The sequence below is a fragment of the Zeus faber genome (assembly GCF_960531495.2).
Source record: "Zeus faber genome assembly, chromosome: 20".
NCBI classification, from domain to species: domain Eukaryota; kingdom Metazoa; phylum Chordata; class Actinopteri; order Zeiformes; family Zeidae; genus Zeus; species Zeus faber.
The window spans coordinates 24,073,501-24,096,147 of record NC_137207.1 but is presented as its reverse complement, the minus strand read 5'-3'; the positions used below and the strand labels follow the sequence as shown (position 1 = coordinate 24,096,147).

The following is a 22,647-nucleotide window of genomic DNA, read 5'->3' as shown; positions in this document are numbered from 1 at the left end:
CGCCATAACCAGATCTCATGTGAGCCGGTGATTAGACGTCGGCGACGACTCCCGAGCACGTTGCCACGGCGATGGTAAATGAGGTGTTTAGGGGGGGCGGGGGGGTTGGGGGTGGCAGAGGCTGCATGATTCATGTTATCAATCAGGGAGGGCGAGCTGGGGGGGGGGGGGGTATTATTTCTCAATATTTCACGTCCAAAAAACGCATTAACATTGAGGGAGTCGCTCCGGAGGGAGATAATGGGCCGAGTATCTGCAGCGTTATTGAGTCAAACTCCGCCAGGCTTGAATGACGGATGTGCCGCACAGACAAACAAACACGACGCCCTCGCCCGTTGGATTAATGCGTAGCGTCCCACATCACAATTAGAAAATAAATGAACAAGATTGTAGAGAACAATCGTGACACTGAGGACGGGGGGCTCGGGTGTACACGATTGTTCCCGAGAACAAGGTCTTGCGAGAAGCACGACAGCATGCATATGAATGCCATTCACACTGTGCTGAAAATACGCTATCAGGTATTAATAATCAGATTTAGGTTTGTGAGGCAACAGTGGACCCTGCACCTAAAGACATGAACAGAGCTCTTATAAAAGGCCGTCTCCCTATAATGTGCATCCAAGTTTTCATCGGGGGGAGAGAGAGAGAGAGAGAGAGAGAGAGAGAGAGAGAGAGAGTGAGAGAGAGGGAGTGAGAGAATGAGAGAGATAGAAAAACAAAGCGCCGGCTCTCTATCGCCCGAAATGAAAGCTCTTTCTGGGGGTCGGGGAAATCCCTTCTGCTGGATTTGTGCCGTTTTCGCCCGAGCCGGCCGGCCGGCCGAGCGCCCGTTGGAAAACTAGGAAGAGAATGAGGAGGGGAAAAAAAGATAAAAGACGAGAGCTGCAGCAGAAACCGGTGAAAGAAAGAAGTGATTCACTGGTCGGTCGCTGCTGGGTTGAGTGGAAAATAATATGATGTAATGAACGATGTGTCAGAACCACACTATTGGGTTTATGTGTTTGTCTGAGGGCTTGTGTGTGTGTGTGTCTGTTTATGTGTGTGTGTGTGTGTGTGTAGGTATATGTATATATGTATATGTGTGTGTAGCAGCTGAGATGATTTTGTCGTAAATCCTCGATGATATGAAGCTAATTACAAACAGATGCCGGGGCGGGGAAAAACCAATCGATGCTTGTGGTTAAACCCCAAACCGCGTAATCAATAACTTTGATTGCTTCTCAACGACCATAACAAGGGTCTCGTCGGAGGGGAGGGTCCGGCGATGGTTTCATTTCCAATCGGTTACGGCTCACTCAAGCTGTTAAACGCAGTCGAGTGCAGTCGCTCAGATACAAAAATGTATATGCAATGTCAATGGTGACGGTTCACCGTTGACATTGACGTGGGCACATTTTTATATTTTAAGACATTTTATTTCACCTTAAACGAAAAAGGTCTTGAAGAACATTGTAGGAATGTACTTCTTAAAAGATGCTTAAAAAGTGGTAAAAAAAAAAAATAATAAAAAAAATCATTCAGTCATTGATTGGATCAACTAAAAAAAGTGGCTTAAATTTATGAGAATTTAATATTTCTTTGGTGTCAACTTGAAATGGAGTTATTAAGATGCACGTTTTAAGTTGAGAAAACCTCAAAAAAAGCAATTTCCAATGGAATGATATTTTTTGCAGTGCTTTGTCCATTTTGGGGCTGGGGGGGCGATATATACTGTATTTCAAAATTATACCAATATCGTGGTATCGCGTTAACCTTGATAGGATACCGATGACGTGGTGATCGGTATCGTGACACCTCCTCAAAGTGAAACGTACACTGAAACGCTGTAACTATCTTGTCTTTTTACTTTAACAACTGTCGAGTCGGGTTCATATTTCTATATGAAACTCGGGCTGGGCGATATAGCGATATGATATTGATATCGCAATAGAGTTAAATAACGACTTTAAGGCTGAATAACAGGAGAGTAAATGCACGTTTCTGAAACTCACAGACCGTTCTAGATTCTCGAGGCAATCATAATCATAATATCCACATTTCTGATGATTGCTTCTCGTGTGTAAATATCGTGACATCACCGATAGTCATAAATGTGATAGTCATAAATGTCGCCAAATTATCGATGTCGAGGCATTCCTCAAAACATATTGTGATAGTTGCTTTTGTCAATATCAGCCCAATATGAAACACAATTGTTGGTGTGTTTTCTTTCATAAACACTTTACTACGTATTTGTTGTGATTTCGGCTAAATATAAACAAAGTTACACTTTACTGTCAGGGAATTATGATTTATTATAATTTATCAACGTTATTATTATTATTATTATTATTATTAATGTGAAAGAAAATAGATGGACAAAAATAACTAAACCCCGCATCCTGCCTGGTTTGTGCTGATGATAAGGATAAAGAGTGGATATTAATGATGCTGGTCTAAGGCCAATATGACAAATAGCGTGGCTGTGTTTGTGTGTGTGTGTGGGTTGTGAACTCTCATTTGTGTTAATAAAACTTCTCAGGATGGTTTGTGTAATGGAATTAAGCTTGTCAGGCGGCCCTGGGGGGACATAAATTAGGCAGATAAAGCAAATGAAAATAAATCACCGTGGAAACTGGCGGTTTGTCCGGTAAACACCGGCAGGAAACAGGAAGTGATCTGAGGCTCCATGAAGCCCCACAAACAGCAGCTCCAGCAGCGCTGTTCTCACAGGCCATCCCATCATAAACACTCTAGTGAAGGCTCAATAAACTAACAAAGGACTCATTTATGTCCTTCAAAGTAAGTCGGAGTTCAACTCAAATCTATCCATCTTCTCACCAGCTTCATGGCGTAAGCGTTAGTACCATATAAATCAATGGATAAAGAGGGACGGCCGCCGCCGCCGCTAACTTTAAGGATTCGCTGCTGCAGTGGCAGGTACCGACCGAACCGATCAGGTTCGGTACAGAAATGTACACGCAAAAATGACTCCGCTAACGCTGAATTCTTGTCTGCACAAAATGTGGTCGTGCAGTCCACCACCTGCTCATACAACCTTGTTAAAAGTAAAATGCACACAACATCCCACTGCATCTCCCGTCTGTAGGCGTAAATGGAAATTCAAAACTTAAAAAGGACGGATAATAGTGACATTTTTATATATAAAGATATTTGTGCGAGGCTGGGGGGGTGGGGGCGGCATTTCCCGTTCAAAAGAAATGCACCGACGCGTGGACAGTGGAATATGCCGAGATCCGCATGGGGAGAGCGCCAATGAGGCAGGGCTGCTCTGTGAATGGTGTGGATGGCAGCTTCCTGGTGAAAACGCCGTCCCGCTAATCGTCCCGATAAATAATTGACGGGCGGCGTGTTCGCAGAGTCGGCGGGGGAGCTGCGACGGATGAAGCGCACAAGCCATTTATGGCCGAGGAGACCTTTTTAGCAATGCGTCTTGTTAGGATTATTTTTGTTCTTGACCGCCGGTTGAGTCTAAATAGCCCGCTTCCTTCTCCCGTTGATCATAATGGATAAACTCATGGAGGAAGACGTCTCTGTGAGAGACACGGACGTCAGGATAAACAATCGTCCTGACAACATAATGACATAATAAGCCCTTTGCTGCACCACACACTTGACAGTAAAAAAACGCCTTGGGCGCACGTCAAGTCCAACAGCCTCAGCACTGCCGCTACGCCCTTCTACGCCCCACAATGAACTCCCCTAACCCACTGCTATGGTAGCCGCGCTGCGTAAACACAAGTGACTGGCTCTGACACCCTAAATGAAACAAGAAAGCCATTGATGTCATGGGATCAATCTTCCACAAAACATTCGTTCCAGAGTGACTAGGAAACTAATGCTGCGCTTGCTGTTCCAAAAGCAGGGGTGGATCCCACTGGAGGAGCTGGACCTAGGTGTGGCCCGGGGAATGGGACACGGGAGGGTAAGAAAAAGAGGTTTTCCTGCAAATGTGATTTATCTGTGGTTTCCCAAGGTGTCGGGTTTCCAGAGGTCGCATAAAAAGACCGTTAGTGGCCATTAAAAAAAAAGCCCTCGTCTTCCTGTTGCTCCGGGTCAACACCTCCGGACTGCAGCTGCCTCCGGACTTCCACTTCCTACCTTCCAACAACGGGATCAATACGTCCAGGGTGTGTTCAAAGGGACGCCGTGCCATCCAGAGGTATTTGTTTACAGCAGTGTTTCCCAATCTTTTTTCTGCCATGGCACACTTTCTTTGGAATAAAACAGTTCCACGGCAATACACCGCTATCCTGTCAACTACTAAAAAGTTCCGAAACATTTAGAACTAGGCCCGTCACAATAACTACTTTTGTTGGACGATATATTGTCGCAGAAATAATTGCAATAAACAATATTATTGTTATTTTAAGACTATTTTTTGCCACTGATATGAATATTATAATTATAATATATTATAATCATATAATAATAATACTTATCATATATAATAATAATAATAATAATAATAATAATAATAATAATAATAATAATAATGGAAGTACACCCTTTCAAATAGCAATTAACTTTTAATTCTTAAGAATATTCAGACATTTTTTTAAATATCCTAAATAAATAAAAGATAAATTAAATAAAACCACACAACCAAAACAATAAATAAAATGGACTGTCTGGCTCGAGTAACATGTTATCTTCACCTGGTAACTCTGTGTGTGTGTGTGTGTGTGTGTGTGTGTGTGTGTGTGTGTGTGTGTGTGTGTGTGTGTCTGTGTGTGTGTGTGTGTGTGTGTGTGTGTGTGTGTGTGTGTTTGTGTGTGTGTGTGTGTGTGTGTGAAACCCGGCCACAGAGAGCAGACAAGAGGAGAGAAGCAGCGCGACCACAAATGACAGCAAAACGTGTCTCAGCATAGTTTTTTCTGTTCATTGGGCTCAGTTGTATTCATTTCAAAATGGTTTACACAACACAAGTAATACCTTATTCATCTGTGGATTTAGAAATACATGTCTCTGATTTTTTTTTAAAACAATAATAACCTATTTTTCCATTTGTATTTTTATTTATTGCATTATACAGTATGTGTTTTATATGTATTTGTGAAACACATCATTCCTTCCATAACGTTTTTTTAAATTAACTTTGAAAAGTACAACATTTCGGCGACATTACGTCATGTAGCTGGCACACTTGTTCCAAGCCATTTCTGAATAGATTTCTCCATCAGTTCAAATATAAGTAGAGTAGTTGCGGATGTAAAAATCAGATTGATGATACGAGCAGCAGAAAGCAGCGAGTTGTTTTGATAACTTCAATTCCCACGTGACGTGAACGCAGCACCTGTAGGAGTAACAGTGGCAGTCAGTCCACCGTGCCCACTCTAGCTGGATAAAACTCAGCCAGGGACCCTGATCGTGGTTGCCGCGAAAACTCCAAAAGATAAAGGAGCAGATCACGATTTCGGAGGCGGAGGCGCTGCGCCCAAGTCTCATAAGGGTAGGGAAAAAACCCTGTTTATTCTGGCATCATATTGGCTAAAATGTTGGCGACATTCTCATGTAAACAAACACGCATGTAGAGTCACAAAAGAGACAGACGGAAAATAATCACTGAAGACTAAATTAAAATCCAAGGTTATAAAGACTATTAGGGTATAAAGGGTATTTATAATTCGTAATTGATATTGAGTCTGAGCTGATGAATTCGATGAATTAGTGCAGCCTTGCAATTTTGATCTTGCAACACAAGAGCTAGTTTCCATTCGTACATTTTTTAACAAGTGGAATCAGGATTTTTTTTTTTGTGTGGCTCGCTTGGCAGGCACAGCGGTTGAAAGACACCGGTTCACAGGATACAAAACGCTGTCCCTTTCTAAGTAGCTTGTCGCTACACAACGACAACTCCAGCAGGAGCGGCGGCGAAACGTGGCGCCCACAAATAAATTCCTCCTCAGAACTTCCCGTTTGTAACTCCCTGAAAAAACGCTTGATCCCCCAGCGCAATCGCCGCGACTGGAGATGTGAAGAAAAATCTCTTCCCGGCGTCGCGTCCTCATCAGCATGCAAAGCCCCATCTTTTTCGTCGGGAAGAGGAAATCTGCCCCGCGATGACGGCTGGAGAGGAGGCACTGATTTTCGCCGTTCCGTCCGTCTGCCTTTGTTCTTTTCAACCAACCTCAACCAGCGGGACGCGTCCTGTCTGACGTACAGTCAAGGCTAGTTCCATTAGCGATTACTGGCATTCAGGTTGAGATTAATTGAATTACTGGGTGGCTTCCGCGCACTCCGCTGTGAGCGTATCAATCACGACCTGAGACGCCGCACACGCCCTTTATCACCCTCTTCCATCTTTATGCAAAAAGACGAGGGCCGTGCTGTTGCACTCCATCTATCAATAAGCGGGCGCGGGGGGTGGCTCAAAACTCATTTTCCAACACATTCCTCTCTTTAATCATGGCGCGCGCCACTTGAGGAGGGGAGGGTTAGTTAAAGCCCCGCGCCGCCTTTCCCCCGCCAGCGGTAAAAAACGGAGCGTCGTGGGATCACAAATGGCCCCCGTTTGTCTTCCCGAGCCAGCGACGGAGGGTAAACGAGTGCTTTGTAACCGTCGGTGGAATACGAGTGTGTCAACATGTCCAGCGCGAACAATTTGTCATTCAAAAGAAACAAATCCTGCAATCTGATCCCGCAAATGGCCAGCGCTTGTAGGCCGCAGCGTTTCAGTTTAGGAATACAATGCATTTGATATGATACGCAGAGCGCCGGCGGGAACAGCTGGCCTTCCACTTGAGGAAGGTAGCTTTTGGACCCGTTATGGGAAATAAAATAGATCTCTCTGCAGGGCCGATTAAATCTTGTTCTGTCGTTCTCTCCTCATCGACTGCCTCCATTATTATATTTTTAAAAATGGGCCCGACGGCGCGGCCAAGAACCTTCAAATCTTCAACATGTTCTACTTCTCTCAACACCACCGAGAGCCTTTGTTCTCCGTCTAACTGGAGGATACAGAATATGGGGGGGAAAAAAAAAAAAAAAAAAGGTTAAACCTTGGAAATGAAAGATCATTTTATATGCACACTCACACACAGATGCTGCTCTAGAGTCGTACATCACCATTCTTTGTGGCGCGGGAAAAAAACGGAGGTTTTGAGGAGAGAAAAAAAATTAAAAAAAAAAGCGCCCGAGGTGCCGTCTGTCCGAGCCCGAGCCGAGGAGGCCCCCGCCCCTGCCAAGAGGCCTGGCAGGGGCCGCGGCGGGCACGGTGGCCGTCGCCCCGTGGAGCCGGGGGTGTTTTGGTGCCATCCCACCGCCACACGGGCAGCTGCTGATAACACACTCGGCGAGTTCGCCGGCGTCCAGGCCTTTGAGGGACGGTGGAAAGGAAACAATTTCATGTCTGACCAGTGACGCCCTCGAAAGAAGGAGACCGCCGGAGAATGCCAGAGCGGAAATGGTGGGCGGCGCTTGCAAGTTTTCTTTGGTAGTTATTTTATATTTAACCATTATAAAATTTGAAAGAAATTAGTTATAAAAGGGAGAAAAAAAATTATAATAATCTGGCCAACCCATTTCGGAGAAAACATAACTGTCAAAATGGAAAACAGAGCACCCGAGAATGGAGGGCTTCCATTTATTATTATTATTTTTTTATTATTGGTTCCCAGGCTTTTTCCAAACTCCGCTTCTGTCTCTCTCTGTCTCCATTTGTCTCTCTTTATCTCCCTCCCTCCCTCCCTCCCTCTCTCTCTCCCTCTCTTTATCTCTCTCTCTCTTTCTCGTGGAAAATTCAGAGAGGAGGAGGAGGAGAGGAGTCCCTGTCCTGGGATAAAGCCGCTTGCCTGCGAGACGGAAAAGAGAGATCCATCATCCATCACTGGTGAGGCGTTTTGGTTTTATTCTGCCAATCCTCCTCCACCCCCCTCCTCCTCCTCCTCCTCCTCCTCCTCCTCCTCCCGAGGTTCTGCAACACATTCATGTCGCATGCATGCACGCATCGCTTACCCGGCCGGTCATATTTTCTCGTGTCCAAATAGCAGGGTTTTTGGCTCGGGCCGCTTTGTAAAATCCTCAAGCGTTCCTGGCACGACCTCTGAAAGTCTTTGGTGCGCATGGATTTTCTGCGGGTGCTGTTTTTTTTTGGTGCCTTTGTTGAGGCAGTCTGGTCTGAAACCCCCCGCCCCCCCCCCCCCCGGTCCACCATAGCCCCCCTACGCTGCCAAATTATTGGGTTTACACTTTCTCTTTGTTTGAGGACGGATAACACTTAACTTCCACTGACGAAGAGCTGCCAAGAACAAAATAAAATGGAAGGCAGGGACGTGGTACAGTGTTTCCCGGAGCTCGCCAGGTGTGCCGCCAAAATGTTTGAGAAGTCCGATTCAAAGGAACAACGAACGGAAGCCAGCTCTTGTGTTGCAAGATCAAAATCGCAAGGCCGCACTTAGTCACCCAATTCACCCGTTCCAGCAGAACAGCAGCCCTGTGTTCATCAGAACGACTTCCGCACTGAAAGTGAGAACTGTTAGTCAGGGATGAAGGCTTTGACTTTTTTAAGATTCGGTGCGTGACGATTCACTCGGTAAAAAGAGTCGTTCGATTTTCTGACTCTTCGTTCGTTCCATTCAGCTGGTGTAGCGCACGGCAGAGCGAGAGAGGACTCCCCGAGCGACGGACGAGAGCGAGAAGAGTGGCGTGGATGGAATTCTCTCAAGGATCAGTTCATTCTGTCTAAATTATCGTCGGAATGCCTTAACTGTCTTGGAAAAAATGTTGATGTGAAGTCACATTCAATATGAATAATGCCAAATGCCTCGACGTCTTCCCCTTGGATTTTAGTTTAGTACTCAGCAATTAAACTGAAAACAGTTGATTCACTCAAAATGACAAGAGTCATTTAAAGGATTTGTTCGCTACAAACGAATCGTTTGTTTTTTACCACAGTTCTAGATGTTTCTGACCTTTTAAGCGGTTAACAGGTTAGTGGTACAGTGCCGTGCAGTTATCTATTAATGTAAAAAGTGTGTCGTGGAAGAAAAAAGGTTCGGAAACACAGATATAGTAAAAAAAAACAAAAACGACAATGACGGTTCGATTTTTTCATTCTTCCTGTCCACGATGCCCACTGCTGCCGCCCCAGGGCGGCAGCAGCGGAGTTGACGCTAAAAAAACATCACATGACATTGGTTTTCATTCACGGAAGAAAATAAACCGCGCTGACATTCACGGGCAATTCCTGTAAAGGTCTATACATCGGCGTGTACGTCCTCAGGACATATCGGACTTAAAATAAGACATTGTGAAGGTACTGCCTCCAAAAGGTCAAACATCAAAACGCTGGAGGGGTGTGGTGTCCATTGGAAATGGAAACATGGCGTCTCGTGTCGGAAGCAGGAGAAGCAGGAATTAAAATTTACACACATTCAGGCATTAGGTTATTTTTTTTCTTATTATGTCCAAAGTGCCAAATTCTTATTATACATTTTTTTTCAGGTTATTGTTGATTGTTAGGTTATTGTATGTGGATTTATTTTGTCATATGCTTGTATTTTGCCATTTTATCAATTTTGTGGTTCATTTTATTGCTTGTTCATTTGTTCATTATTAGGTTTACATATATTCGTTCATTTACGTTAGTTTTAATCATTAGGTTATTGTATATTGTTTTATTGTTCATTGTTTTTTTTGGTTTTATTGTTTATTATTAGGTTTATTCCATTGGTTAATTTTTCACTTTAATTTATTTATTCTTAATACTTAATTAATGTTGCCTGTTTTTAGATTGATCTATCTATCTATCTATACATTTTATATTATATTTGCATATTTTATCACTTTTCTTGTTCATAGTTTATTTCTAGGCTTATTTTTATAGTGTATTGTACATTTTTAGCTGGTAGTATGTTGCCAATTTCCTTATATTTTTTGTATATTAATTATCTTATAATTATTGCCTCTTGTGTTTATGTGAGCTGCTGTAATTTCCCCTGAGGATGAATAAATCATATAAAATCCAGTCCAGTGAATAAAATCATATCCTATCCATCTATCCGTCCATTCATCCATTCATCCATCCATCCATCAGGTGCAATGGCAGAGTCTGATGTGGATCCAGGTGGAGTGGGAGCATCGCCTTGCACCTGCCGCCTGTCCTCACCCTCCTAACCCTCTTCGCCCTCCCTTTAGAAGGGGGCAGATTCCCGGCATGCCGGAGGGCAGCTGCTGACAGCCCCCAAATGTTGGACCGTCCCCCCACCCCCCCCCTGCACGGGGCCCCCTGCGGGTCAGCTGCTGGTATGACGGCGGGGGGGGAACCGTTGCGTTACATTCCTTCAGCGGGAGGTTTGGACGGCCACCCCTGGTCTCCCGCTTTACAGATATACCTCACCATAACCACTTTCACAACCCAAAGGCAGCTCAGGGCTCATGCCACCGAGGTCTCCAAGGGATCACATTACCTCCATTCTACCGCCCACCCACCACCCACACACCCAACCACCCTGCACTCCATCCTCCACCCAACGGCCATGCCTGGAGAACTGGGTCCTTATAATTCGGGGTCCTCATTTATCAATTTTCAATGTACCATAATGATGATTGAAAATCATTCGCTGAGGAATGATTAAATGATCCTACCAACCCTAAATCAGAGTACAATATTCATCTAATTTCTATTACCTGCATTTTGTTTGTTTGTTTTTTTAATAGTTACTATAAGCGGCACGGTGGCACAGGGCATTGCACTGCTGCCTCACAGCAAGAAGGTCCTGGGTTCGATTTCCGCCTGGGGCGCTGTTGGCACCGTGCCCCGGTGGGTTATCTCCCAAATAGGAGCCTTTCTGTGTGGAGTTTGCATGTTCTCCCCGTGCTCACATGGGGTTTCCTCCACCTACCATCAGTAAGGACCCCCACCAAAAACATGCACACATCACCATCGTCTGACCAGCGATGGACACTTGGTACCAGGTCCCAGGGGCGCGTCGACGAATGCTGCCCACTGCTCCTGGCTGCCCCCCCCCCCGGAGGAAGGACAAGCCAGGATGGGGAAAATGCACAGGCCACTTTTCACTGGCCACCACCCCAAAAAGCATGTGCCTGTGTGTGTGTGTATATATATATATATATATATATATATATATATGCATGTGTTGTAGTGCGGTCATGTGACAAATAAAGATTCTTAATTCTATTTGTTTACCTGCTATTGATGGAAAGCACTTTGAGTTCATGTTGTGTATGAAATGTGCTAAGTAAAGGTTATTATTATTATTATTATTAATAATAATAGTAATAATGTTCTGTTCATGAACAGAACTTTATGTTTGTATGAACATTTTGTTTGTATATTCCTGTATTTTCCGACTCACATTACACACATTCAAAACCACCATGCTTGTGCGAATGCTTCTCATTAACATATATCAATATCAAAAACCCCTCTAAACTACCATATATAGCCAAAAAACCTCATTTCATTTACCACAGGTGGTATTTTGGGAGCAGAGGTACAGATGCACCAAATTATTCTGGATGGAAGTCTGTCTACTAGTCTCCAGCCTGTGGCAACAACATGGAGCAAAGCCAAACAAAGCCATATTTGCATCGCAAATGCAATTTTGTATGCAGTCAATTGTTCCAATCACATTTGGAAACCTGCAACACAATGGAAGAAGTGTGCGACATTATGCAAAGTTATTTGAGGAACCGCAATGAATAACAGTTATAACATTGGTAAACTGCATATGTGTGAAAACTTCAAATTGCTGATATATCAAGGTAGACACTTCCTGTAACTACACAAAATAGGTAATTTATCTAACTATACCCCTACCCACTATTTATCTACTGACCCCGCACACATGTTTTCAGGAAACCGCATGGGAATAAGTTCACTATATGCAGAGAGAAGGTTAGGGAAGTTACGGACTGATATGTTCAATCAGTCTTCTTTTTCAAATGTTGTGCTTCTTTTATCAAATTGTTCAGCCCTCCCTAAAGGTCTATTTCTGCTTCTTTGGGGCGTGGTCTAGAGGTCTTCAAAATCACATCCCCCAGGATTTGCATCACGTATGAAAGTCACTCACATGGAAATTGTATAAGGTGGGGTGTTGAGCAAATGTATTTTCACCATAAAGTGGAAAGGACTTGGGTTAGGATGTGGAGGGTATTGGTGCAATTCGACTCCCATGCAAAGGGTCCTCGAACGCCGCCCACAGAGATCCAAAAAAATCGTCCCAGGAAAAGAAAACGGACTGATGAGCCCGTCTTCATTTGCAGCAATAAAACCTGGGAGCTCTTTGAAAGTGCACTTACTGCCAAGTGTGGAATGCGCCTCATATTCCCAGAAAAAGCAATATATGCCATGTTCCACAAACACATGCAATGGGGTGACTATCACTTTCCATAGAACTGGAAAGCTGCTCTTAGCTTCACTGATCTCTGAACTCTCAATCAATAAATTACGTGCCCTCATATTGTAGATAATAAAGGAATCTCAACCCAAATAGTTCAGGTAATGGAATAGCCCAAATATCCGTATCAAGCTACTCCGGCCTTCAGTTCTCAAAAAAGGAAAATTCCGATAATGTAAATCTCAGTTTGCAATTCTCCTTTTATACCACTAGGTTCTGAGCATGTGCATAGATTTAGAGGCATTTTTAAGTACACTCATACTGATAGATTCCACATGCAGTACTGATGCACGACCCTGATCCCAATCCAAAAACTCTCAAAATAAGGCCGTCGTTTCCCTTCCTGCTGACTTTCCGTTTAACAGCCTTCCAGCGTTGTTTTGTGTTTCCAGAGAAATGTCATCAAGTTGGGAAAACAATGATTAATCAAATAAGGGGCAGAGTAGAGGAAGTTCACAGTCAAACAATAAACAAGCACGAAGCCCTGAGAGGTAACAGTCGGACAAAGGCTTCCTCTTTATATATATACACACACACACACACACACACACACACACACACACACACACACACACACACACACACACACACACACACACACACACACACACACTAGATTCGAATATCGCGATATTTGCTCTATGTGATATTTTCACAGTATCACAATATCGCGCCCCAAAGTATGAATGTGGACGTATGCGTGGAAACGCAAGGAAGCAGATGGAGGTCTTGGACGTGGTGGCGGGCGTAATGGATGCTCCAGTGATTAAGTTGTGGCTCCAGTTATTATTTTCATTACTAATTAATTTCAATTATAAAAATGTTTTTTTTTAACTATTATTATACAGAGAGCTGCCAAGTCTCACACCATGACTGTGAGATTCACGCATATCAACCTGTTCACACACCACACCTCATTCCTCACGCTGAGAATCCCAAAATAAGTAAAATTATTATTACATACATACATACATATATATATATATATATATATAATTTTTATTTATTTATTTATATATATATATTTTTATTACGTAAATGGCCACATGCAACTTCCTTGTTGGAGCAATCTGTCCTCAACTATCCCTGTGTTTTTATTTCAGGTATACTTATGATTGTCTCCGTCACTCTCTTGGGCCCCCCCGTCAAGTCCACGATAATATTGTGTATCGCGATATTTGGGTCGGACTGCGTCAATTTTGGGATATCGCCCAAGCCTAACCTATATGCCGTATATGTCAGAAGCCAAGTGAAGCCAAATGTTCTATTTTAAACTGGAAGGGACATTTCAATACAGTATAATATACATGGCCAGGTTGGATGATAGGGCAACAACAATCAGCAGAGTACATTTTACACACACACACACACACACACACACACACACACACACACACACACACACACACACACACACACACACACACACACACACACACACACACACACACACACACACACACACACAGGGGGTTCTTTGTTACTGTAGCTTTGGTCTCGTGTTCCAGCTGCCGTGTGGCTTTCTGCATGACAACCTGCTACGGGCGCACAAGAAAGGAAGTATGCGGAGACAAAGCGTGGCGGCCAGAGTTGAGAGACCAATCTTCCTGCGAGACAAGGTCACAGCTTGTACCCGTCTCAACGCTGTTCACCAACCGATGCCTGCAAGGTGAGAGAGGCGCAGAATCTGATGCAACAGAGGTTCCTCGGGGGGCCGACGGTAGTTCATGCTAGGTTCGAGGAGGACTAGTTCCTTTCAGGTCTAATTCCTTGTTGATATCTCACACGCAGCCCATAATTGCCCGTCAGCCCCTGGCAGCCGGTAGGCAGACGATGGATCCTAATCACAATGTAAATAAAAAACCCCTGCAAAGAACCCTCGCAGCCCTTGTAGACGCAGAACCAAAGCAATCGACGCATCTGCCATCCAACCCGGGCACCGCAAACCAGCCCTTCCCACTACACTACACAAACTCCTGGTGACATGTAGGAGACGAACAAGGCCAGACTGTAAGTTCAACCAACCACGTAATTGACACCTAAAACGGAGCCAACGTCGGAAAAGCTTGGATATGGATCCCACAGAAAAAAGGGCTGGGATTGTAGCCACCTTTCACCGGCGAGTACTTGACAAACGGCCTGGACCTAGCGTCACTGAACGACCTCTGAAAAAAAAAAAAACAACAAAAAAAAAACCCAAAACAACCAGGGCCCTTGTCGGCAAACCTACTCGGTCAGACCGACGTAGAAACTGGTGCTTGGCGCTGGAAAATTGGTATTTGTGGAATTCAAACGGGGGAGGGAGCGCATGTGAAGTTATTCAACACATTTTACATCTGGATCTGGAGGACGTTTGAATAAGGGCACAAAACCACCACCGCCGGGGTTTGAAATGTCCTCTGGAGATCCACCTCTGAAGTCCTGCTCCCGGGCCTCGTAGGGTCTGGGAGCAAACAGACTGAGCTGCAGAACCTTGCGCAGGAGTCCCAACCGGGTCCTTCCCGTTGGCTTTTAAGAGCACTTTTTTTTTTTTTTTTCTTAACTGCCATTACAGCATTCACTTTCATACCCAGCCAGTTTTATGAACAGGGAACCCCCTAATTTAATGTCATTTTCAGCTTTTTCCTTATTGAGCATACTCTTTTCATTTGGGACTCTGAATATTGGAGTACCTTTGGAAAAAAAAAAAAAATGAAAAATATTGAAGGATTCAGGGGAAGAACTTTCTGGAAATAAGCAACTTGTCCAACAAGGGGTGAAGGCACAAAGAACCACTGACGTTTTAAGCGGCCCTCCCTCCGTCTTTTCGGGATTGCCGGGTAGAGAAATAAACTTTGAGGGGTTTGATGCGACCGAAAGAATGAGGGAGTCTTCCACGGCCCACAAGCGCTCCCATACGAAGGGTAATGAACCCATCGGGGGAGGGGGGGGGGCGGTCTGGGCGGTGACCTCATCCAGCTCCTCCGACATCAAACGGAGAACCCCCCCCCCGTCCTCGGTCTAGACAGGTGAAAGTCAGGCCAGGAGGAACCCAAGAAGACGGCAAACACAACGGCGGCTGCTCCGGCATCACAGCGTTTCAAGCCGGACCTCCCCATTCGGCCCCAAGCGGCGGCATTTCCACAACAAAAGCCCGGCGGGTCGTGGGGCGTCGCCTCGCCGAGGACCTGGAGAGACAGAGCGCCGACCGGCCGACTGGACGACCGGGGGCTGGCGACGGTTTCTTGTTTACGAACCCAAAATTACCCAAGGGGCATAATCGGCAAATATAAAACATTCATGTGCCTACATTTTTTTTTATTCAACAAACTAAAAATATGGGTGTTTTCGGTATAAAGCACTTCAGTAAAACCTCAAGTTGATTGCATTTCACTTTGGTGGGAGTGAGTTCAGCATGCTGGGAACGCCGGCCGGGAACACCCAGAAAGCTACGCTGAGAGAGAAAGAAGAAAAAAAAAAAAAAAGCTCGAAAATGAAAGAAAGCGGTTCCCAAAAGACGAGGATGGATGAGACAGGGTTCTGCGCAGCTATTGGCAGCGCTTGGAAAACATAAAGTCAGAAAAGCCGCAGTGACATTAATGGGTGCAGCCCGGTGGGAAATAAACTCCATGAAATCAGAATAGAGCTGCTCGCAGGGTGAGGCGGCTGAAAAGCTTGAGCAAATGTCTTAAAAGTGACATCTCACCCGTCGGGGCGGAAGAAACACTTTGCTTCGCAGGTTTGGGTGGAGAATGAACAACACGGTTTCAACGCCGCCGCTGGACACCCCTCAACCCCGCCAACGGGGCCACAAACGCGAAGCTGCCGATATTCCCACGTCAAATTGAAGGGCGCGAGGTGTAAATCGCGGATCCCAAAACATTTCTCCGCAGGACGGGCCCCGGCGATTCATGCTAAGGACACATATCAGCCACTACGGGAAACAAAGGAGCCTTAATCCCCTGGGACAAACGCCTCGAGGAGTTCACAGTCGCTAATGAAAAGAATCACATATTTCCGGCAAATTGGACGCGGTGATTAGTCACAGAGAAATCTGGCCTTGTTTCACACACAACCACCAACAGTGTTGCAGTTTGGAGGCCTTTTTTTTGTGCGCTTTTTTTTTGTTGTTGTTTTGTTTTTTCCCTCGCTTCCCTCATCCTCCAAAAAACGTCTTAAATTTTGGCAGTTGTCTGGGGGAAAATGGTATTTTATTTTCCATCGTTCTCTGGAGTATTTTATATATTTTGCATAGAGTAAATCTTTAATTCACATGGCACGAACGACAAAAGACGACACCATTTCATCTTCTCGGGGGTATTTTTCTTTTTTCTCTTGCCGAGGCCTCGGCACAAACATTTCAAAAACTCGAAATCTCCTTCCTTCAGTTGAGGTGATGAGACTTCTGTCACCGCCTGGTGAAAAAAGAAACCTCCCGGCCGTCTCTCGAGCGGCATCCAAAAAGGGGGCGTTTCGCAACAAAAAAAAAATCCAGCACTTAACAAGAAGTATAGCAACCCTACTCGCCGACATTTTAGGACAGAGCTTGAGCAGATGCCCCTCTCCTTGAAAGAGTGCGGCGTGCACTGTTCTAGTCGTTATTTACTCCCCCCCCCGATTCAAGGGTTCTTCTGTTTTTTTTTTAATGGGCAGCATTAAGTGTAACCGGCACCGGGGGCCTTGGAGGGCCCTGGTCCTCGGAGGCACGGTCCAAATTCCAGGCGAATCTTGGCAACTGCCCGGGATAGATGGGACCCTCATGGATATAAAAAACCCCACCGCACAATGGATGAATAGGTAAACAGACGGGTTGTGAAAGAGTGATGGCGAAAAGAGAGTGTTCACTCTCAGGGAGGCACAAAGGGGGGAGGTGTGTGAGATTTGGGGAGAGGGTGAGAGAGGGGTGGGGAGGGCGAGAGTAAAAGTTTTGTGTTTTTGTGTGCGTGTGCGTGCGTGCGTGTGTGTGTGTGTGTGTGTGTGTGTGTGGTGTTAACTCAATCAAAAGGTGAATTATACCCCAGGAGACACTCAGGTAACCTTTCATTACAGCACTAATCCTTCTTAATAACAGAGCTGCCATGTCGGCAATGCCCCATTAGACAGAGCCGCCGAGAAGGAAGAGGAGGGCCATTATTCCCCAAAAAGGCCTTTGGACACACACACACACACACACACACACACACACACACACACACACACACACACGCACGCGCGCACACAAAGTGACAGATAAAATCAATCACAAATCTGTGGACTGGGAGCCAGGGGAATGCGGGGCGAATGTTAACTCCTACTTAAGCAGATAAAGACATCCAGGCAGCGTAAATATATGTTGGAGTGGAATCTGAGATTTTCTTTTTTTTTCTTTTCTCCAAATGATCATTTTGTATTTAAAAAAAAAAAAAAAAAAAAAAGGCAGAAACGACCTGGATCCGCTGTGGAACATTTCTTTTCCGATTATCTTTTTTTTTTTCCCCTCCACCGGACGAAAACCTCTTCAAATGCTTGAATTCCGTTGGACTGCGCCCAACGGCCAAGTTTAAATTAAGTAAATTGAGGTTAGTTGAAATAAAACTTACATTTATTGTGTATGAAATCAGTTGTTTTTTTTATTGAATGTAACTTGTAAAATTCATCAAGTTCAGCTTTGACGTGTGTAGGGTCATAAAAACCAATATCCTATAGTTTTACTTTATGAGATTACAAAATAATGGAGGCAAATTTTATCCGCTCTCGCTCTACTCTTATTTGCTGCAGCATGTACAGTATGTCTGTGAAACAGTTGAACCTGTCCTTATAGTTAGAAAAGGAAAATTAATACAAATTAACATCATGTGGGGAAATTTTACTTTTAATTCATTGCAAAGTTTGGTTAAAGTTCATGGCCAAATCCAATGGGAAACACGTGCTTATTATGAAACAGGAGCAAATAAGGCAAAGTTTGTACATCTTCATAATAAAATCTGTGATTTTTCAACAGGTCATTAACGTAATTAAGCAAATACGTTAATTTATGCTGACAGTGTTTTTGTTTTTTGGATTTTAAGATTTATTCATGTTTTATTCAAGAATAACATGTAGCACAGACAGAGAAAATAGCTATATATAATGAAAATTAATACATTTTTATTGGTTTTTTTTTAAAGCTCGATGGAAACTGTGATTAAACGTCTTTTCTTTTTTTTTTTTTACTTATCACCTTTGTGACAGTGAGTAAAGTTTTAACCATTTATTTAACCACCAGCCATTTATTTAACACACACAACAGTAAAAATGAGAAATGATGTCGCCCTGAGCACAACTAGTTATTATGAACTTATCAGTGTATTCAGGCCAGACCACGTGACTTTGATGAATAGAAACCCAGCGTGATGATATTCCAGAAAGAAAAGAAGGACGTCGTTATAATACTTTATGTTTTAACTTTATATATATTTACACAAGTATATGTATACGTCATTTATAATACACGAACGTGTCACGTAATCATCCCGCTCATTCTCCAAGCCGACGGCTTTCCCAAATTTCCTTCCACGTGCTCTCGTCTCATCTCCATCTTCACATCATTTTATATCATCCAATCGTATTTTATCCGATCGCCCCCCCGCACCTCACCTCAAATGACCTAATTTCATCCTCATCTAATCTCTCACCTGACCTTAAATTCTCTCATCTCATCTCACTGTCATCTCACCTCATCACTTCCCTCTCGTCAAACAACCTACTTCCACCTCCCCCTCCCCACGCACCTCTCCCCGCGCTGTATGATCTTACCTCGCCTCACCTCAAATTTCCTTGTTTCATCTCATCTCTCGCTTTACCTCGAATCCCCCTTTTCCCACCTTATGTCATCCCACCTCATCGGCCATAACCCCGTCACCTGGTCTCATCTAATTGATCTCATCCGGCGGTTCCTTCACTTCCCTCGTCTCATCCCACCTCATCCCACCTCATCTCACCTCATCCCACCTCATCTCACCTCATCCCACCTCTTCCCTTTGGTCACTGGATCCCACCTCATCCCACCTCATCTCACCTCATCCCACCTCATCCGACCTCTTCCCTTTGGTCACTGGATCTCACCTCATTGCGGCCTTGTCTTAATTGGTCTGATGGAAGCTCATCTCCGACCTCACCTTAAATGACCCCGTTACAATCTAATCTTAATTGACCCCACCCCTCCCAGCACCCCTCCCGCCTCCCCTCCCTCCTCCACCCCTCTCACCTGTACCACTCCAGTCCGTGCTGGTAGTTCCGGTCGAAGAAGTGCGGCTCCGCGCCCACGGCCCTGACGTCAGGGTGCACGCGGAGGAACTCGAGCAGGGCGCGCGTGCCCCCCTTCTTCACCCCCACGAGCAGCGCCTGCGGCAGCTTCCGCCGCGCCGCCGCCCCCCCGCCGCCCGGCGGGCGGAGGCGCGGCGACACCCTCCGGGGAGATGGCGCCGCGTCCACGGGCGGCGGGAGGAGAGACACCGCGGGCGGAGCTCCGCGGGGGGGCCGCGTGTCCGCGGCGGGGAAGCCGTGGAGCCGGACCCCGAACCCGGCGGCTCTCACCGTGGTGGCGGCGGCGGCGGCGGCGGCGGTGGCGGTGGTGGTGCCGCACCGGTCGGTGAGGCGGTGCAGCAGCAGCAGGGAGGTGAGGAGGGAGCCCAGCATGAGCACAAGCCTCCCCGGCCCCGACACGCCTCGGGACGCGGATGGGGACGGGGACGTGGGGTCCCTACACGACATGACGGTCCCCGGGTCGCCGGTCGAGCGGCGACGGCCATGCTACGCGGGCATCCCCCGGTCGCCCCGCCATGTGTCCCGTTCCGGGTCCGAGTCCGAGGCGGGGTCCGGGGTCCGGGGTCCGGTTCACCCCACTCGCCGAACCACCTGCTGGTTTCCGTGGGAGATGCAACTGGAGTCCACCCGAGCAGCCGTTAAACGGTCGGTCCCGCTCCCGGTCCCGGTGGCTGCTCCATCAGCACCGAGCGGCTCCGGGTCCTCTCCTCCGCACGTGCGCGCGGAGTTGTAAACTTCTGTCGTCGCTGTCGGGTCGATGTGACCGACGGGTCTGCGGACCAATCGGAGCAAGGGAGAGGCTCGATGCGGGCCAATCACAATTGAGGTAGGCGCGTCCGTAAACTGCGCCGACGGGATCCGAGGGAATTGGGGGAGAACGGCGCCTCGGGCCGCCTGAAAAATCCAATAATAATCATGATTTTCAGGCCCCTTTCGTAGGAATAGTCGTAATAAGCACTGCTAAGGGGTAGTGAGATCCCTTATAATATGATCCCTGGTAGTTATAATGACAAATTGGTTTTCAAATGATTAGAAAATGCATGTGCCAAGGTGTCTGCAGGTCCTTAAAAAGTCCTTAAATATCTCAGATTTACAAATATTAGGCCTCGAACAAGAAGTCTTCAATGTGAATTCACGACGCCTGGATTTCAGCTACAACATTTTGTTTGATTTATCCATCTATTCACTTTTGTAAAAATGTGTTGACTGGCAGTTTTTTGTTTATATTATTTCTATGATTATTATTATTTTAATTATTATTATTTTAATTATTATTATTTTAATTATTATTATCATTATTATTATAATTTTTATTGCCTATTGTGTTGCAGTGTTCTGTTGTTAATCCGTAATGAATAAAGTATCTATCTATCTATCTATCTATCTATCTATCTATCTATCTATCTATCTATCTATCTATCTATCTATCTATCTATCTATCTATCTATCTATCTGTCTGTCTGTCTGTCTGTCTGTCTGTCTGTCTGTCTAATCTACTTCTACCTAATACCTAAAACCCAACTCTGCGCCATAATGCGTAATGTTATGTAGTGCTTACCTGCAATACTTTATTGAATGAGAAAACGGTGATTTGTCCAAGAATCTGTCTCAAAAAGGTCTTAAAAAGTATTGCATTTAACTTCCCCGATACCTTGCAGACGCGCTACTCCGTCGGGCCACCAAGGAAGATGGCCTCTGCTGTGAACCCTTTTCTCTCTGTCTCCCTCTGTGTCAGATGACAAAAAAAAACAAAAACAAAGTATAATCACGATAACAGGGCACATTATTCCTTTACAAGGGAACAAGAAGGGAACCAAATGTTTCACATCTGCTGTAGCATTTCGGTGCATTAGCATGAGAATGTGCGGGCAGTGCTTCAATGCTGCACAGCTCAGCGCACCAGAAAGAGGAGGATGGAGGATGGAGAGCTCAGACGCTGGCAGATGTCTCCGCCCGTGTTGGGGGACAATACGCGGGGGTGGGTGGGCGTCCCAACACGTCCCACCCCCGTGGCTTTGTCTTTTCTTGTCTTTTTTTTGGAAAGACACCGCCGTAGAGATACTCCATCCATCGCACCTCAACCCCCTGAATTGTTTCACAGCTACGGGTCAAATTTCTCCACATCCGCCCTATCCGATTCAAGACGGGCGAACACGGGTGACTTTTAATGCCCGGCGGTAAAAGAGCAAACCATTTAAATGAAAAAAAACCTTTTTTTTTGTACTTACCAAAGGTCAGGTGTTGCAGCAATGTCACTTTTTAAAACTGTTTTCGGCACCAACATAAGAAATACGTTTATTTTAATCGGCGAGGAAAAAATGCTGAAAAACAAAAAAAAACAACGAGATTTTGGAGGTTGTGTTCTAAGACTGGTATACACAAGATTTAAAAGTGAATACAGTGCCCCCGTCAAATGGCCTCAAGTACTCTGTGTTGTACCTGGATGCCAAACATGCCGACAGCACAGGTAAAATAAAAAATAATAATAATAAATGCAACAGTGTAACGGGACACCGCTTCCTTCAATGGAAGCAAGAACAAACAAAAAAAGTAAATAATAGAACAGCAAAAAAAACCAATACGGTAGGAATGCAGCATTTAGGGTGTAATTACTAATTACACACACCGGACCGGCGCTTTTTACTGACAACGTTTTTGGAATCTCACGTGAGCGCTCTTGCGCTGCAAGATCAAAATTCCCAGGCTGCACCGATTCATGGGTTCCATCCAGAACAGCAGCTCTGTGTTCATCAGAACAAACTGGAGTGAGAACCGTAAGTCGTGACGAAAGGTTTTGACTCTTTTCTTTGGGATGCGGTTCTTGACGAGCCACTCGGTAAAAAGAGTCGTTGGACTTTCCGACTCGCCCTTCGCTTCGGTTCGGTCGGTGTAGGGCACGGTGAGCGAGGGAGGACTTCCTGAATGACGAGCGGGGCACAGGAGAGTCGGTTTCGGCTCTGAGTCGAGAATGCAATCCTCACTCGAATGATTTTGTTCCCTCACACTTGCCAAATGCCTC

At 45.3% G+C, this 22,647-nt stretch overlaps 1 protein-coding gene across 1 annotated transcript in view; it reads right to left on the bottom strand.

The window, feature by feature from the left end:
* The window catches only part of LOC307245662 (heparan sulfate glucosamine 3-O-sulfotransferase 3B1-like), a gene marked incomplete at its 5' end in the record, with an annotated part of 35,041 nt that extends 14,966 nt beyond the window's left edge, over positions 1 to 20,075 (bottom strand). The window contains one exon of the mRNA XM_080021309.1: positions 19,570 to 20,075. Within this exon, the coding sequence (XP_079877435.1) occupies positions 19,570 to 20,075 (506 nt within the window). The remainder of the gene's footprint in view (positions 1 to 19,569) is intronic.
* Positions 20,076 to 22,647: the final 2,572 nt, after the last annotated feature.